Consider the following 19,326-nt stretch of genomic DNA (forward strand, 5'->3'; position numbering starts at 1 on the left):
CTTACCAACCCAGGGATCAAACCCGCATCTCTTACGTCTCCTGCATTGGCAGCAGGTACTTTACCACTAGCGCCACCTGGAAAGCCCAGAGTTGTTTACCTGTTGATAAGTAGCAGGGATGCTTCCCCTGAATTAAAACTTCAAAACAGTCATCTGGCACCATAGGCATAACAAGCCGCATTTTGCCTGAGGCAAAAGTCAGTGTTACTGGTTTTGCCTTTAACATTTTAGTATTTTTTTTCTTCGTGGGGTTTTGTGTATTATGACTTTAAAAAAAAAAAAACACATTGTATTAAAAATAGTATTTTTTTACTACAGAATTTTTTCTATTTTTACAGTTCCCTAATATTTTTCTCCCAAGAGTAGTACCTCATGTGCTCTATCCTAGTCCCAATCTGGCTTGCAGAGACTGCTCCCCAAATGATCACCATAATTATCTTCTGGATGAGAAGAAAGAAGGGCTGAATCTGTGTGACAAAGCTCACTTGAGCCTTGGGTCAAGGCCAGAAGGACAGGAAACCCCATGCTTGCAACAGCAACGAAAATTCTAATACATTCTAATAGGTAAATGTGGTCTGTGTTTTGTAAATGAATTCATATCCTGCTCTTTTACTTACTAGCTTAGAGACATCAGGCAATTTAATTATCCTCTCTGAGCCCAAATATTCTAATTTGTAAAATAGAAAAATAACCTTCCAGTCTGTTCTCTGTTCGGAAATCAGTTCCAACTTAAGCAAATTGGTCAGCTGTTTCAGCTGCTTCCAACCAAGAGTCAGGCCAGGTTAGCCCTAGATTCCTTGGACTGTTATTAGATGCAGGCTTAGTGGGGAACCTGGGAAGATTTGTTTCAAACTGTTTCAAATTTAGGAATAAGGGATCAGGTTTAAAAGAAAAGAGAATTAAATGCAGGCAGGATGAGTGCTGTGACTGTGTTGGGGAGGGGGAAAGAGCCCTCCTCAACCCCTCTTGAGTTCTTGTGTCTGGACCGGCAATAAACTGACACAAGTTAGGTTAACAGGAGAAAAACACATTTTCATTCATGCACAGGAAGTTCTCATGGAAATAGGAGCTAAAAAGTGGCCAAAGCAAGCAGCTTCTTAATTTTTTAGACAAAGAAACAATAAATGGAATCAACAGGACAAAGAAACTAGGTTTGGGTTGTAAATTATAAGGAATGTAAGCAAAGTTTGTAAATTAAAGTAGTAACAAGGTTTGTTTATAGGGGCTCTTCACCCTGAATTCTAGAGATAAGGATGTCCTACCTTCAGATTGCAGGGTGGGCACCTTCCATGTGAAAGATGCATTTCCTCCTTTCAGGAAGACAGGAGGGTCAAGTGTTCCTCTTGCATTGCCTTTTTCTGAAGTAACTTTAATTCAAAGTAATCAGTATGCCACTGAGACAGATTTGGGGATGACCCACCCTGAGGCCCAACAACTACACAGTTACATAATCATGACTTACAGCATGAATGTGTGATGTATGGACCCACAAGTGTATATTGCATAACTAAAAGGGATTCTGCATAAGCGATTTGTGGAGCAGGGATGCGACGAAGGAATGACAGACTTTGGTGTTTGTTTTTTTTTTTAATATAGTCATTTTACAGTGTGTTAATTTCAGGTATACAGCTTAGTGATTTTTTTTTTTTTTGCAGATCACATTCCATTATAGGTGTTATATTGAGTATAATACCCTGTGCTATATACAGTATAACCTTGTAACTTATCTATTTTATGTATAGTAGTTTACATCTGTTACTAATTTGTCCCTTTTCCCTTTGGTAACCATAAGTTTATTTTATATGTCTGTGAATCTGTTTCTGTATACAGATTCATTGGTGTTATTCTTTAGATTTCACATATAAAAGAGATAACATATGGTGTTTGTCTTTCTCGTTCTGATTTGCTGCGCTTAGTATAATAATCTCTAAGTCCATCTGTGTTGTTGCAAATGGCATTATTTCGTTCATTTTTGTGACTGAGTAATATTCCAGTGTGTGTGTACCACATATTTTTTTATCCATTCATCTGTCAATTGACATTTAGATTGTTTCCATGTCTTGGCCACTGGAAAAGTGCTAGTATGAACATCAGAGTGTGTATATCTTTTTGAAATATAGTTTTGTGTGAGTATATGCCCAGAAGTAGGATTGCTGGATCATATAGCAACTCCTTCAGTTTTTTGAGGAACTTCTATACTATTTTCCATAGTGGCTGTACCAATTTACATTCCCATCAACAGTATAGGAGGGTTCCTTTTTCTCCACACCCTGTCCAGCATTTGTTATTTATAGACTTTTTAACTATGGCCATTCTGACTGGTGTAAGGTGGTAACCTCGTAGTTTTAATTTGCATTTCTCTAATGTTGACCACCTGTTCGTGTGTTTATTGGCCATCTGTATGTCGTCTTTGGAGAAACGTTGGGTTAGGTCTTCTGTCCAATTTTGGATTGGATTGTTGGGTTTTCTTGTTGTATGAGCTGTTTTGAAAATTAAGTTCTAAGTTTTCTTTTCATTTTGTTGTTTCCATTGCTATGCAAAAGCTTGAAGTTTGATTAGATCCCATTTGTTAATTTTTGCTTTTATTTCTATTGCCTTGAAAGACTGACCTAAGAAAATGTTGGTATAATTCATGTCAGAATGTTTTGCTTTGGTTTTCTTCTAGGACTTTTATGGTGTCTTGTTTAATATTTAGATCTTTAAGCCATTTTGAGTTTATTTTTGTGTGTGATGTTAGGGTGTGTTCTAACTTCACTGATTTACATACAGCTGTTCAACTTTCCCACCACCGCTTTCTGAAGAGACCGTCTTCCCCATTGTATATTCTTGCCTCCTTTTTCAAGGATTAATTTGTCCATTGGTCTGTGGGTTTATTCCTGGATGCTTTATTTTATTCCATTGGCCTGTATGTCTGTTTTTGTGCCAGTGCCATTCTCTTGATTACTGTAGACTCATTGTCTGACATTTGGGAGGGTTGTGCTTTGTTCTTTTTTCCTCAGGATTGCTTTAGCAATTCTGGGTCTTTTATTGTTTCATATAAATTTTAGTATGTGTCCTATTTCTGTGAAAAATGCCTTGGTAATTTAGTAGGGACCACACTAAATCTGTAGATTACTTTGGATAGTAATGACCATTTTAACAATATTCTTAGAATCCAAGAGCATGGGCTATCTTTCAATTTCTTTGAATCAACTTTAATTTCCTTAATGTTTTATAGTTCTCAGTATTTGTCTTTCACCTCCTTGATCAGGTATATTTGTAAGTATTTTTGGTGCAATTTTAAAAGGGATTGTTTGTTTATATGCCCTTTCTGATATTTCTTTTTTTTTAATTTTTATTTAATTAGTTGTTAGTGTAAAGAAATGCAACTGATTTCTGTATGTTAATCTTGTATCTACCACATCTTCTTAAGCCAGTTGTCTGTTGATGGCCACTTGGGTAGCTTCCATGTTTGGCTCTTGTAAATAGTGCATGAAAGATTGTTTTAAACTCTCTTACTTAAGATGGTGATGAAACAAACCTCCCCCTTTCCTCCTCCCTGTTACTGTCTCACCTACCTAACGTTTTTGCAAAGCATCAGTTTATAAAATGTTTTCATGTACAGTAGTTCAGTCAGTCACACAGTGTTTTCAAAAATCATGTGAGGTACATAGTCTTATTACTATTTATTATTTCCATTTAACAGGTGAGGAGGTTGAGGCTCAAAGAGGTTGGGCGTGAGTATCCATAGATATGCATGAATACACATGGAACATAGCTGAGATTTTAGCCAGCTTTCTTGATACCAAGTTCAGTTACTTTTGTCCTCATCTGTGTAGGTTTGTTTTTTTGTTTTGTTTTCTATTTCTTTACGCACGTCCTTTCGGATCTCAAGTATCCTAGCACTTTCTTCACATTGGACGCATTTGTTTGGTCCCGATGCCCTGCACTTGTCCTTCTGTATAACATACACACAGGCCCTATGCAGCCATTTAGCTCGTAAAAACAACTTTAAACTTTGATCATCCTTCCAGGCAATAGTTGCTAGCAAGTGATTTTAAATGATAATAGCTGTAATTAAAATACAAAATGAAAGCATTTGCTTACTCTTCCATGATAGTAGATGTTTCCATGATGTTGACTGCTTTGTTAACTTGTAAGCTATTGTTTTCTTTAATAATGGTATTTTATCATTCTACAAAAAACCATAAGCAAGGGATGGAGGAGAGACACACAGATATCAAAACATGTTTGCTTTTATTTTGTTAAGTACTTTTTTATTTCCTCTTGAATTTTTTTTTTTAGGCAAGTGAGGGAACTAGAAAATTGTTTTCTAATTCTGTCTTGGCAGGAGTCAAAACTGGTAAGGATTTCTCCTGACATACCCTAGGTTCCTCAAGCTTTTTAGAACTGTTAGATTAAATGAGAATATTTACCCAGCTCACTTCCCTGGTGGCTCAGATGGTAAAGTGTCTGCTTACAATGCGGGAGACCTGGGTTCGATCCCTGGGTCGGGAAGATCCTCTGGAGAAGGAAATGGCAACCCACTCCAGGACTCTTGCCTGGAAAATCCCATGGATATAAGCGTCTGGTAGGCTACAGTCCGTGGGGTCGCAGAGTCGGACACGACTGAACAACTTCACCTTACCTTTCCTTTAGAATATTGCAACATTAGAAACATGTCATGAGATTGTCTCCCTTAAAAATGTACCCATCTGATTAATTTTGAGTAATAGTTCAACTCATATTCACTTACCCTAATGTGAAATGAGTCAGGTTTGGCAAAACAGTCGCAGGGAAATTAGACCAGAGGGAAGAGGAGAGAGTAGGAGACTGGGGTCTGATCCAGAATCACATGTCTACCAGCCTTCTTCCCAGCTAATAACTTGCTGTGGGCTCCTGGCCAAGACACAGTCTCTTTAGACTTAAGGACTATATTAATATAAATAGTTGTGTAAAACAACTTAACCTACATATTCACAAGGATATTGGGAAGGAAAATAAGAAACCAATATCTGCTTTTCATTCAGTGGGGAAGCATAATCGGTATTCTTACTAAAGAAATATGGGGGAATTGGTGGTATTAATAATATTAGATTTTTTAATGTACTTGATTTTTTTTTTTCCTTCACTTTTCAACATAGCAGGCTAAATTCTCTTTTAAACTCAGGCTATGGTAAAAAGCCAGAACCATTCAAATCTACTGCAGCTAGCAGTGGGCCAGTTTAAAGAGGAGAGAGTAACAGGAGCACATTGTAAATAAATGGGGCCTGGTGATGTGAAAGGGAGCCCGTGGGGCAAATGCTGCGTAAAAACTTTGAACCAGGTCTTCCTTACTCAGGGGTTATGGTAGATAGGTCACAAAAATGGCTTCAGTTCTTCTCCCCTTAAATCTATGCCCTTGCCAGGTAATTTTGTAGTTCTCTCTTCCTCTTGGTCCTACTCTTTGATTCTGAGCTTTGCTTTGGTCAGTGAAATGTTACCAAATACCACTCAATAGGAAGCTTGAACAGTGCCTGCCCACTCATATTTCTGCAGTTACCATGAGGATAGTATGGCCAAACTAGCCTCCTAAGAATGAGACTCACAGAGCTGAGCTGAGTTGCCCAAGCTAAGGCCAGCCTCTACCAGCCAGCCAACCCCGAGATATCTGAGCCAGCCTAGCCAAGCAAGATCAGCTGATCTTATTGTTATCCTACTGAGATTTGGTGGTTATTTCAAAGGAAATGTTAATTGACACAGTCTCTATTCTCCCAAGTTTTCTACCTGGACTCAAACCTAGTGGTCCTGGTGACAGGGAAAACTAACTTGGGAGTTGATCCAAAATACCGATTAGGAGTAGTGGAAATTCAGCTAGGGGTTTATAATCCAGCCAGGAGGGTTCTCAATGGAATTCTTTCCCATGTGACTAGTTGAGCGTTGACCACTTTTCTGTTTTCTCAGCCACAGGATGGAAGTAGAAATTGGAATGTTGTTCCTTCTTTCCTGTTCCCTTTTCATTTCTGAGACTTTCTTTTCTAAAGAGCTGAAACACAGAAACACAGACAGGAAACTAGAGAAGGCAGTCATTCATGCTGCTTGTTAGAAACTTCAAGATGCACCCGTGTCCCCAAAAATCATTTCCACTGGCCTGGGTTTCAGAAAAGAATCCACCTGGCAATGCAGAAAATGCAAGAAACACACCTTAGATACCTGTCAGGAAGATCACTGGTGGGTAGGAAATGGCAACCCACTCCAGTATTCTTGCCTGGAAAATGCCATGGACAGAGGAGCCTAGCTGGCTACAATCCATCATGTCACAAAGAGGCAGACATGACTCAGCACAGCACCACCACCCACTCCTTTGAGAGACAGCACCATTCTCAAATAACAGGAAGGGATTATGGTGCTATTATGCTCATTAAAACGCAATTCATTAAGTTATCAATTTTGCAACATGGTTTGTTATCAAGTATGTGTTACAGTTAGAAGGAACCTGAGGTATCTGTTAGTTTGGTCTTTCATTGTAGAAGAAGCAAAATCCTAGAAAAGTTATGTGACTTTGTTCAAAATAAAATAACCTAAGCTGAAACTCCTTCAGGATTTCAGACCTCAGGTTCAATGCCTCTCTACCATGCTGCTGTGTTTCAGACAGCAGCTCCCAGCCCTTCAGAGGAGAAGAACCCATACACATCAGATGGGCTTTCTGGGTACTACCAGATGTCACTGAATTAAAATTAAGCAGCCTTGTGGCCCACGCCATGCATGATTTATTTAGGGAAACACCAATCTGATAACTAGAAAAAGAAAACCTAAATTATTATTGAACTATCTCAGTAAACATCAAAGGGAGATTCCATTATTAAAATCCAGTGGCCTGTCTTCCTCCCTTCATAACTCTCACACATAGCCGCCAGTCTCTCTTCCCTCTTTTGTAAACCCCCAAGCTCTGCCTCAAGTCCAGCTCACACAGCTGCTCATTTATTCCCTACTCTCCTCTTTGGATCCGTCCTTCTCCCAACAACTCCAGCCCTTTCCAACGTAAACCAGTTGAAAGTCTCGACTTCTGCAGGTCTGTCTCTATCCTGTTTCTGCCTAAAAGACTTGGGAATCTAGTGGGCAAAATAAAATTCTTGTCAGTGGGTGGGAGTGAGAGAGAAGCTATCTGCACACCAGGATGTAAGACCAGGGAGCAGGACTTTGTGTCTTTGATCCTGCTATATACTGATTGCCTAGAAGAATGCTAGTATGTTGTATTAATTAAATGCGTAAATATTTGCTAAATAAAAGAGATGTCACATGCAAGGAAACCTCCAGGAGGTATGAAAGAACAAAGACTATCCAATTTTGTTGTCACTCATGTGGATACCATGGCAGCAAAGTGGCTGGTGTCAGGGAGAGGATCTTATAATCTGGGAAAGCACATTGTGCCAAAGACATTAATCCTGTTGTCCAAGTAATAAAGTACTGAGTTAGCCAAAAAGTTTTTTCAGTTTTTTTTTTCTTTTTAGATGTTATGGAAAAATTCAAACAAATATTTTGGCCAACCCAATAAAATTAAGCATAAAGGATCATATTTTCATCACATGAGGTTTTCTTGGTAATAGGTGAACACAGGATGGCAGACAAGCCACTGCTGTTGCCCCTCCTTTTACAGTGAGTGAAAAGTGAAAGTCGCACCGTCATATCTGACTCTCTGCGATCCCATGGACTGTAGCCAGCCTGGCTCCTTTGTCCATGGAATTCTCCAGGCAAGGATACTGGAATGGGTTGCCATTCTCTTCTCCAGGAGATATTCCCAACCCAGGAATCGAACCTGGGTCTCCTGCATTGCGAGCAGATTCTTTACCAGCTGAGCCACTAGGGAAGCCAGTGGGTATGGAAAGAAAAAGACATTCCCTCTACTGTAATCTGGAGTGCAAAATAAATGGAGTTTATCATTTCATGGTCTAACAAATTAATGATCACAGTTATTAAAGAATGCAGAATACAAGCTATAATTCTCTGAAAATGACTTCCCTATGAAAATGACCACCTCAGTTCTGTTGCAATATCATCTTCAATTTCTATGTAAGATAAGTTGAGAAAATGTTTAAAAATAATTAGATTCCAGGAAGGCCAATTAGACAAATGCTAATACTATTTAAAGAGGATAATAATGGATAGTTTTGTGACAAGACACAGTACCGGGTGGGGAAAAATCAGAGGAATGCCATGCAGTGTGCTTCAACACTGCCCAGCTTTCTTACATCACCACTGTCAATCTCCACAGAGAGCTGGGAGTATTTCCTAGCAACGTGACATAATGGACTAGAGTCACAACAGATCCTTCTCTTTTGTCTAAAAAATGTCTCTAAAAAAAAAAAGAAAAAAAAGAAAAAATGTCTCTAGATGACCGAGTGTTCCTTCTAAATGGTTGAATCATCGATCTCTGCTTTGGAAATATTTCCTAATTCATTCCAGCCTACCTTTAGTCATTTCCTGTTTATGCCCTCCATGATCTGAAATATCTTTGTACAGTTTTTAAAGTTGTAAAAGACTTATTGGAGAAAAAAAATAGTTAACTTTGTTTCTACTGTCAGGAAAGTATGAAGAATAAACAATGGAAAAACTTTTTAACCACAAAGGCATTTTCTGAAATGATTAGGTAATAAGCTTACTTGGAAATGCTCCCTTGTCTTTGGCATCCAGACTTGCTGATTTAAAAAAAAAAAAAATCTGCTTACAATAATAACTTAGTAAATATTCTTCTCATTTTCTCAGCTTTTGAGGTTTTTCATTTTAATCTTTATATTTGACAGTTTTGCTAGAAGGTGTCTGATGTGAGTTTATTTTTATTTACTAGATTTAGCGTTGATTGTGTATTCCTATCCTGAGGACTCAAGTCTGTTTTCATGTCTGAAAACTCACCCATTATCTCTTCAGGTTTTATTCATCCATCATTCCTTCTATTCTTTTTGTCTGGAATTGCTGTTAGACGTGTTGTGGACTCAATATAGCTACTATCTTTCTTCTTTTACATATTTGTTATCTCAGTAAGTCTCTATGTGACTTTCTGTGTGAATTATCTGCTCTATTTCTATTCACTAATTACTTCCAACTGTGATCAGTCAAAAATTATTTCTTGCATAGATATTGTCTCAGTGATTATACTTTAGGCAAAGCTGGTCATCAGGTACAAACTTCCAGTTATATAAAAAGTCCTGGAGATGAGTATACAATAGGGTGACTATAGTTAATAATATTGTATTGTGTATTTAATACCAGCTGTTGGTATCAAGCGGTGAGACCAACTCTTACCTTCAATCCCTTTTAATGCCTGATGTTAACCCTCTTGCCTTAGAATCAGGAGCTTGGCAAGACCTCAGGCTCTGTGTTATCTTACAGGAAGATTGCTGTGCTTGTGAGCATTATTTTTAGAAGTCTTTTTTTTTTTATTATTATTGCTTGCTGGGACACTGCTATGTATTTGGAATGGTGGCCTGGGAAGGGATGTGCTCAAAGCCTGAACATACAGCATCATTTTCATAGAAAGTCAGCATGACTGTTGTACAGACAAGTAAATTGATGTGTAGAGAGACTAGGGGATCTTTTCCTGGCAACAGACAGAATTAGAACTAAATGCCAGGCTACATGTAGTCTGGCTCTACATACAGGCTCTTCGCATTACACAGTGATACTTTAAGTTTCTGATCAGTCCTGGTGTCAACCAAAACAAACAATCAGTAGTCAATCTAAGAAAAAAATGGAAAATTTTATTCAAGCCAAACCCAGGAGACAGTCTCTCTGAGAGCTCTGAGAACTCTTCTGAAGAGATGAAGGGGGAGGCCAGTACATATGTGATTTTAGCAAAGGGTACATGCAGTCAAGAACTAATCTTAGAAGATTTTACTATTTTTGAGAAACAGATACCTTAGTTAATGAACAGTATTAGTGCTTTTCTAAGTATGGGAAGATGCAAGAAACTGGGGTCACAAGTCTGAAAATACCTACCTCAGGGCCAGTTCTGTCAGTCTTCCCAGAGCACAAAGTATCTCATCCTGATCTTTGCCCTGAAGTCCTTTCAAGGTGTATTATGTCAGTGACCGCATGGCTGATGACTTGATTCTTACAGAACTAGATAATGGGTAACATTATTTTACAATCTCCTCCAGCCTTTCTGTCTTAATTTCAGACAAAATTTGGGAGGCATTTTGTGGTAACTTTGTCCCATGGGGCTAAGAATGCTCATTCCCAAATTAGGCGAGGATTTCCTTGATAGGTCACTCATGTGCTGTTACTGGACAGCACACGAGTCCAGTAACAGCACACGAGTTAAAGTAGCCAAAAGTCTCTGGACCACCTGTCTTTCTAGCCTGTTCTGGTCCAGGAAATGTTTCCTTTTTGTTGCTTCTTCCCATATCTAGAGTTATAATATTACAGCCATTGATCTTATAGAGCTGGATATTTGATCATTTCACATCACCAAATCATTCATTTTATCTGAGGCTCAGCCATGTGTTTAGTAATGTAAGAAACAGTCTTGTAAAATAAGCAGAATGCAGGTAACGTAGCCAGTAGCATTAATAAACTCATAAGTATTTATGCTAAGAACTTACCTTAGGTGTGGTGCAGTGTATTGCCTGGCTATCTGACCAGTCTGTTATGCACTAATCGCAATTTTTAAGGGAAATATTACATTGGCTGCACCTACAGGGCGAGTGGTGAGTCATCATGACCCCCTATATGATAGAGAAAGAATGTTGTCTTCTAAGGAGTTACATGACTGGCATCAGAAGGAGAAAACTTGATCTTTATGCTTGAGCGTGTGTTTCTGCCCCTGGGGAGTCTGATTAACACATACTGTGGATTCATAATACACATGAAAAGGAAGGAGAAGGCCCAGAAGGGCAGAGAAAAATTTTATGTCTGAATTTTCCTTGTCTTGCCTTAAACTGTGAATTTCTATTTCGTTACTTGGCATTGTACTAAGATGTATGTGTGTGTGTGCTATGGTAGGGTATGGCCAGCTTTCGGAAGATATCTAAAACAAGGTTTTCTGAACTTGAAAGGAGCTTATCACTTCATTGGAAATTACAAAACCTGATGTCTAAAACAACTGCAGAAGAATTAGAGTCAAATTATGGAGTATTGGTTAAATAATGATAGAAATTGAGAGAAATTGGTGGACAATTTGGGAAAATTGACACGAGCAGATTTTTAAAGAAAGGATAGATTTTAGCTAGTGAAGGGAAAGAGATATGAGGTAGGAGGAAGAGACTAGAGACCAGACAGAGGTAAAGAAGAGGGAATAGCCAGCTGTAGGCACCTCAGCAGAGAAGGGAGTGGGCAATGGAGAGCAGAGCCCACCCTCAGGGAAAGGAGCCCACCCAGAGGCGCTGAGACTTCCTAGATACGTGGAGAGGGAACATTCACAGTTGCAGTTATTAGTTCTTCTAACCCTGGAGGGAAAAAAGAGAGAGGATCCATGATGGAATAAAAACAGATGTTATCTGTCATGTTGATTGATTTGACAGTTAGAAACTTAATTATCCTAAAAGTCTGAGACTCATATATGTTTATCTGAATAAAGCAGAAATACGCTGACTATTGCTATTTCTAAATCTTACAAGCCTTCAGAACTTACACACAATCAAGAGGCAGTCAAGCAGTCAAAAAACAACTTTTTAAAAGCCTGTGTACTGGAACTAGGGCCTCTGAAGCTGTTTGTTTGTTTGTTTTTAAATAGCAACTCTTAAATGAGTTCAGTAAGAAAGTCTGTTATTTGTGCAACTATTAAGTTCATTCAAACTGCTGGATTTTATAGGATTTTTGGCTTAATTGATCAGATACTGTAATGTTAGGACAAAGTATAGCTAGTTACCCACACCAGTTTTACTGAAATTTTATAGAAATTGAAATCTATCACTCAACCTTTTATTTTAGGTGACATTATGTAGTAAGTTGGAGAAGGAAATGGCACCCCACTCCAGTACTCTTGCCTGGAAAATCCCATGGATGGAAGAGCCTAGTAGGCTACAGTCCATGGGGGGTCACAAAAAGTCAGACACGACTGAGCGACTTGACCGTACCTTCACCTTTATATAGTAAATATAATTGAATTCTTTTTCACTTTAATATCATGTAGACAATATAAGCAAAATAGAATGTAATAGATAGCCAAAAGATTATAAAATCTATATATCTATATATAATGTATATAATTTTTATTTTTTTGAGGAACCACTATACTGTTTTCCAGAGTAGTAAACCAATTTACATTTCTACCAACACTGCACAAGAGTTCCCTTTTCTCCACATCCTTACAAACACTTACCTTTGTTTTTTTGATAAGGGGCATTCTAATAGGCGTGAGGTGATATCTTATTGTAGTGTCGATTTGCATTTCCCTGATGATTAGTAATGTTTAATTACTTTTAAATTAAAATAATGTTTGCACCTTTTAACATACCTGTTGATCATTTGTATGTCTTCTTTGAAAAGAATATCTATGCATATCCTCTTTATTTTTTAACCACACTGTTTTTGCTACTGAGTTGTAGGAATTTCTTATATATTTTGGATATTAACCCCTTGTTAGATGATTGGCTTATTTTGATCAGATACTGCAATGTTAGGACAACATAAAGCTAGTTACCCACACCAGTTTTACTGAAATTTTATAGAAGTTGAAATCTATCACTCAACCTTTTATTTTAGGTGACATTATGTAGTAAATTGGAGAAGGAAATGGCAACCCACTCCAGTACTCTTGCCTGGAAAATCCCATGGATGGAAGATTTATTTATTTTGCCGTGTAGAAGCTTTTTAGTTTGATTTAAATCAGTGGTTCCACTTACTGATTTTTGCTTCTCTTGCTTGTGCCTTTGGTGTCATATCCCACCCCCCACCACCAAAAAAAAAATTGTTGCCAAGACAAATGTCAAGGAGCTTCCGCTCTTATTTTTTTCGAGGAGTTTTATTGTTTCAGCTTTTACATTTGAATCTTTAATCCATATGAAGTTAATTTTTGTGAGTGGCATAAGATAGAGATCTGGCTTCATTCTTCTACATGTGCTTATCCAGTTTCCCCAACACCATTTATTGAAGAGACTATTCTTTCTCTTGAGTATTCTTGGCTCCCTTGTCAAATATTAGTTGACCATGTATGTGAGGGTTTCTTTCTGGCCACTCCGTTCTATTCCATTGGTCTATATATCTGTTGTGTATGCCATACCTAACATTCTTATTTCTGTAGCTTTGTAGTAACAGTTTGAAATCTGGAAGTGTGATATCTTCAGGTTTGGTCTTCTTTCTTAGGAGTGCTTTAGCTGTTTGAGATCTTTTATGGGTCTGTACAAATTTTAAGATTGTTTTCTCTATTTATATGGAAAATGCTGTTGGAATTTTGGTATGGATTGCATTGAATTTATAGATGGCTCTGGGTAGTATGGGCATTTTAACAGTGTTCTTCCAAATGATAAACATGGTATATCTTTCCATTTATTTGTGACTTTTTCAATTTCTTTCATCAGAGTGTTAGTTTTCAGCGTACGGATCTTTTATTTCCTTGGTTAAATTTATTCCTTAGTATTTTGTTATTTTTGATGCTATTGTAAATGGAATTGCTTTTTTTGTTTTTCATATATTTTGTTGTTCGTATATAGAAATACTATATGCTACAGCATTCTTCTGCATTTTAATTTTGTATACTGCACCCTTATTGAATTCATTTATTCTAACAGTTTTTTGGTGAAATCTTTAGGATTTTCTGTATATAAGATCATATCATTACCAAACAGAGACAATTTTAACTTCTTCCTTTCTGATTTGGAGTGAATAAACAAGCATATTTGGCATGGAGCTCAGTTCTCAGGGGTTCCATCATACCTTTCCCAAACTTAATCCCCAATGTTTTTACATTTGGAGATTAGGCTTTGGGGAGGTGATTAGGTCACAGGGCAGAGTCCTCATAAATGTGATTAGTTCCCTTATAAAAGAGACTACAGAGAGCTTCATTGCTCCTTTCATTGTTGGAGGAACTGTGAAAAAGAAATGTTGTTTAAGCCACCCGCTCAATAGTATTTTTGTTACAGTAGCCAGAGTGGACTGAGATAACGATCTACTAATGAACAGGTATGTGTGCTAAGTCAGTTCAGTCCTGTCTGACTCTTTAAGACTCTGTGGACTGTAGCCTGCCACACTCCTCTGTCCTTGGGATTCTCCAAACAAGAATACTGGAGCGGGTTGCCATGCCCTCTTCCAGGGGATCTTCCCAACCCAGGGATCGAACCAATTCTCTTACATCTCTTGCATTGGCAGGTGGGTTCTTTACCACTAGCGCCACCTGGGAAGCCCCATTAATGAACACACCAGCACAATGTCCTATAGAACATGTGACTCAAACTTACTGAAAATGTCTTTGAGTGAACTCACTCCTTAAGTGGTGCAAACACCCCTTTATTGAACTTTAAGATCTCTACCAGTCCTTTCTTTGAATGCTGGGAAAGAAACCTACGGTTTTTGAATCTAAGGTTATGATTGGGCAGGAAGTCTGGGAGCTTCTGATAGAATCTCAATGCACTCAATGAATCTTAGCAAGTTACCCTTAAAAGAAGAAGCTTCTCTTCCCCATTCACTTCCACCTCAGTCATCTCTAGAGAGTCACTGAGGACTCTAAGCTAAGAATTTATACAGCCACAGTTACAGCAGTGAACCTCAAAGGTGGTCTTCATGCAGATAAAAGAGAAAGTTATTAATTAAATGAATAATGGTCAGCTTCAGGTCCAATTTTTTTTTCCCATTTTGTGGATTGAGATCATCTCAACCCTTGAAATGTTTGTTCTTTGAAGGATGTCAGGTACACAGTTACTCAACATTTGGACAATGAGAAGTCTGTCTGCTTGGCTTGCCCTGTGCTGTTTCTTGAACGCTGTTTACGCTCCCATGAAGAATTAATCCACACTGAGTGATCCAGACTTGGAGAAATGTCCTGCTGGGGGATGTAGTGGACCCCGCAGTGAGACCAAACCTCTGGGGAGGGGCCAAGGTTTCCTGAAAGGTACATGAAAACTGACCACACATGCATGTGTGTATATGTATACACACAACACATCTTTATCCATTCCTTGTCAATGGGCATTGAGGTTGTTTCCATGTCTTGGCTGTTGTGAATAGTGCTGCTGTGAACATTAGGGTGCATGTATCTTTTTGAATTATAGTTTTGTCCGAACATATTCCCAGGTGTGGGAGCTGGATCATATGGCAATTCTATTTTTAGTTTTCTAAGAAACCTCTATACTATTTTCCATAGTGGCTGTACCAACTTACGTTCCCACCAGCAGTGTAGGAGGGTTCCCTTTTCTCTGCACCCTCTCCCACATTTGTTTGTCGGTTTTAATTATGGCCATTCTGGATTGGTGTGAGGCAGTACCTCATTGTAGTTTTAATTTTCATGTCTCTAATAATTAGTGACATTGAGCATCTTTTCATGTGCCTACTGGCCATCTGTTTGTCTTCTTTGGAGAAATGTCTGTCAAGGTCCTCTGTCCATTTTTTGATTGGGTGTTGGGGTTTTCTGTTGTTGAGTTGTTTGAGCTGTTTGTGTATTTTGGAGATAAAGCCCTCTTCTGTCGCATCATTTAAAAATTGGCCATTACTCACTCCCTGAATCCCCACCTCTGAGATGTACAAGCACAGACACGTTGTTTAGCTTCTATTTGCCTCAGTTTTTTCATCTCTGAGGTGGGTGTCATAATTGTATCTACCTCACAGGGTTTGGTGAGGACTGAATTATTTAAGGTAGAGAACGCACCCAGAAGTTCTTGGCACATAGAAAGAACTTGATGAGTAATAATTACTGATACTAATTATCTGTATGTTGGAGATAAGAGACACCTAAGAGAAAGGGAACCAGGTTGGGACCAATGTGTACCAGTGAGGGGAATCTCTTGAGTGGTAGAATTTCTTGGGTTATGATCAGCATGCTATTCTGTAATTTTTCTGAATTACCTATAACACTTCATTAAAGCTGAAACTCCTGCAAAGTCTGTTATAAGTTAGGGGTGTTATGGAAAATAAAGTGTCAGGACAATCAAGGAATCACTCTCTGCCTCTGCCACAAGACAGAATGGCTCCCTCTCAGGGGGACTGAGTCAGAGTTCCAGGAGTGAAGGGCAGAGGGTTTGGTCCATGGGGGAGCCAACAGCCTCCAGAGAGATCCTCGATAGTTACAGGCACAGGAGAAGTCCTCAGGCATTCCAGATTTGCTAGAGGAAACTGTTGGAAAGAGGATGGTTGGAGTGGGTAACAGATGCTTGGGTTACCTGGAAAAGATTTTCTCCAAATTTCTTGTGTTCCCAGCTGCCTGGCCATGTGAGTTCACAAAGCATTTAAGAGCGAAACCTAGCCCAGGACGAGTGTTCAGGTCTTTCCCCACGCAGTGAGATGGGGGTGATTATAGGCAAATCCTACTGTTGACTGGAACTCATTTGGGCGCCTGAGAACAATGGAAGGACTGGTGGTGTGGCTCCCATCAGGATCTTCTCCCCTCCCCCACCCCAAGTTAGAGAACTGTTCCTCCAGCCAGCCATCAGGTAGAACCTTGCAATGGTCACAACACAATAAGTTATTTCTGCACCTTTGTTTCCAGCTGCAGATTTATTTCCACTTCAGAATCTATTTGTAGAAGTCACGAGACTGCCACAGGTGCCTCACACTGTTGAGTAGAAAGCCCACAGGAAGAGGACAAACGGAGGGACTCAGCTGCCCCCACCTCCTCAGACAGGCAGAGGACAAGCCAGGCAGACCCTGGAGGTCAGCTGAGTCCTTAGGGGGACAGGAAAGGCCAGGGTCAAGGGGAAAATAACACAAACCCTGCGTGGGGGGCTTCCAGTAAAGGCAGGGAAACACCATGCCATTCAAACGAAGACCCTCCTCCAGTCCCTCTCCTTGCCTAAGAACACCACATCATTTGTTAGAAAGTTTGCCTACTGTCCCCAATAGCAAAGAACAGATAGAATTTTACCAGCAGGAGCTCAGAAACATGCTAAGAGCAAAAGGTGAAGTGATCTGGGGATTAGGGGTTGATTTTCAGCCCAAGACACAAAGCCAGCTCAGACTTCTGAATTTTTCCATCCTTGTTCACATCGCAGTGGCGCAAAAGAATCTCCCGAAACTTATCAAGGTCCACCCCTCTGATGCTGGGCTGAGGACAACAAAAAATAACATGTCAGTAAGCAAGTCAGTGGCGGTCCCACCCTTTCATGCCACCCTGACCCCACTCTATGTCTACTAAACTTAGGGGACACCCAGCCTTCTGGGAGCGCCTCCCTGAAGACAGGCCTCCAGGAAGGATTCCATCTCTTCATCCCACCAAATACTGCCAAGGACTAGTTTTCTGCCACCAGGTTCAATTCTCATCCTGTTTCTTCAGGTCAGAGAATGTCTGTTCCCTCATCACTTCTCTGCGGTTTGTACGGAAAACCTGCCTTTTTCACAACCACAATAAAGATATTTTGCCTTAGAGCAGAGTATTGTCACCAAAATTCTGTCTCACTACAATGATGAGAGAAGGCGCGTTTATTAACTCCCTGCAGAGATACTGAAATCTCCCTCTAGTTTTTAAAAGGGTAACAATGAATTAAAATCTAAAGAATTATGTTGTTGAGCCAGATAGACCCCATCGGATTTATTCCAAGGAATATTTCAGGGGTTAAGAAGGAATTGTGATGCAGGTCAGCTAGGAAAATGTTCTAAACTCAAAGGCCTGCAAAAGTGAACAACAGTGGATGGAACTCAATGATTCTTCCCAGATTATTTAACCCTCACAATAACTTTGGGAGGTAAATGATTACTCCTTGTTTACAGATTAGAACACAGAAGCTCAGAAAGAACTGAGACATCTTGCCATGCCAGAAGTTGCAGGAACATTTTTGATCCCAAGTATTTTGTCTCCAATTAAGTACTCATTTCACCAGTTCTCACTGTTCTCATGGGGAATGGCTGGCCTAATGAAAGCCATATGAATGGTGATGAATCTAAATTTAAAAGTCAGCGTCTGAAGAGAATGGAAAAACCAACTAATCAGATTTCCAAACCCTTTGATATTCAAACCCTTCAATTAGTGGACTAGTTATGAGTAAAGCAGGGTTTGATTTCAGGAACTCGCAGAAACATTTCCCATCACCTAACCTCACCCCTAGGTTAAGCTCTAGGAAACCTGCAATAGGAAACAAAACCTTTCATTCTACAACTAGACAGCCATGTTAAGACAAGCCAATCTGCACTGTCCCACAGGGTAAATGACTGACACCAAATCCACCCTGATAGAAGGTTTTAACAGAGAGAAGGGGAAATAACAGCAAGAACTGGGAGCCAGATGGCAGAGAGCAAGAAGAAAAAACACCAGAGTGGGGCAGGATTCTGGGAGAATCAGGAGGGGAAAATTGGGGGCCAGAAGCTAAACTTGATGGACTTCACTTCTCTGCCAATAATCTCTTGAGTGATTGGATGAAGAGGCTAAGGCATAACCCATTGTCTGTAGGTTCTCTTTGTTGGGTATAGCTCCCTGGGTGTCAGTGCCAAGCAGGTGTAGAAGTGGCCCCAGGGAATGTGGCCTAGAAGTTCTGAAAACAGCAAGCTACCCTGTGTCACTCCATATTAAAGGCTCATTTGCTGCACAATTACAAGGCAAGGGTGTTTGGTCTTCAGTATCCTCAAACCACTTTGGCTACAACCCTTTCTGCAGCAAGTGACACCCTGTCTCAGGATCCTTTTAGCACTCTTTTGAAAAGACTCAGGTGGTAGTCATTTACATATTAGCAAAAATTAATTTGCTAAATAACCAGGCTATTCTAAGTGCTTTTTCCCTCCTTAACGTGTTGCCTGAAAAAGAATTATTCCTCTAAATGAGTTGGAATATTTTTGAATGTGTGGAAGTATGTGTTGGGGAGGCACTTGTGGGTATGAATGTGGGTGTATGCAAAGGAAATTTCTTTGGACCTTTTGAGTTGTGTTTTTAATGTTTGATAACTTACTAGGAGTCAGGAGAACTGAATGACACTGCTCAGAAATGCTTGAATCACAGAAGACAAATCATTTGAAACCACTGAGGGCCTCTATTTTAATAACAAGTTGCCAATATAAGTGCATGCAGTTTCCCCTTCTAAGGTCTCTATGTGTCCCCTCTTGCCAGCCATCTTCTTGTGAACAACAGAAAAGCAGATGGTGTATCTAGCAGGGAAGAGAATAAACTGTTGAGACCTAGGGGCAGGACCTCTCATCGTCTCCAGGTAGATACCTTGGTCATCTCTGGCGTCCCTTTTATTTGGCTTCTAACATTATTGTTCACATGTCTACTTCTTGGTGGGTGCTTAGAATCTTCAGTGT

General features: G+C 39.5%; 2 protein-coding genes across 29 annotated transcripts in view; one reads left to right on the top strand and one right to left on the bottom strand.

Annotated features, from left to right (window-relative positions):
- SLC17A1 (solute carrier family 17 member 1) overlaps positions 1 to 19,326 on the top strand; it is a 247,276-nt gene that overhangs the window by 151,722 nt on the left and 76,228 nt on the right. The window lies entirely within an intron of this gene.
- SCGN (secretagogin, EF-hand calcium binding protein) overlaps positions 16,578 to 19,326 on the bottom strand; it is a 52,243-nt gene continuing 49,494 nt past the window's right edge. For all 3 annotated transcript variants that reach the window (XM_070777604.1, XM_070777603.1, XM_019985908.2), the window contains one exon: positions 16,578 to 17,143. In XM_070777604.1, coding sequence (XP_070633705.1) covers positions 17,015 to 17,143 — 129 coding nt within the window. In that variant the 3' untranslated portion in view covers positions 16,578 to 17,014. The remainder of the gene's footprint in view (positions 17,144 to 19,326) is intronic.

Source organism: Bos indicus, chromosome 23 (genome assembly GCF_029378745.1).
Source record: "Bos indicus isolate NIAB-ARS_2022 breed Sahiwal x Tharparkar chromosome 23, NIAB-ARS_B.indTharparkar_mat_pri_1.0, whole genome shotgun sequence".
Taxonomy (NCBI): Eukaryota; Metazoa; Chordata; class Mammalia; order Artiodactyla; family Bovidae; genus Bos; species Bos indicus.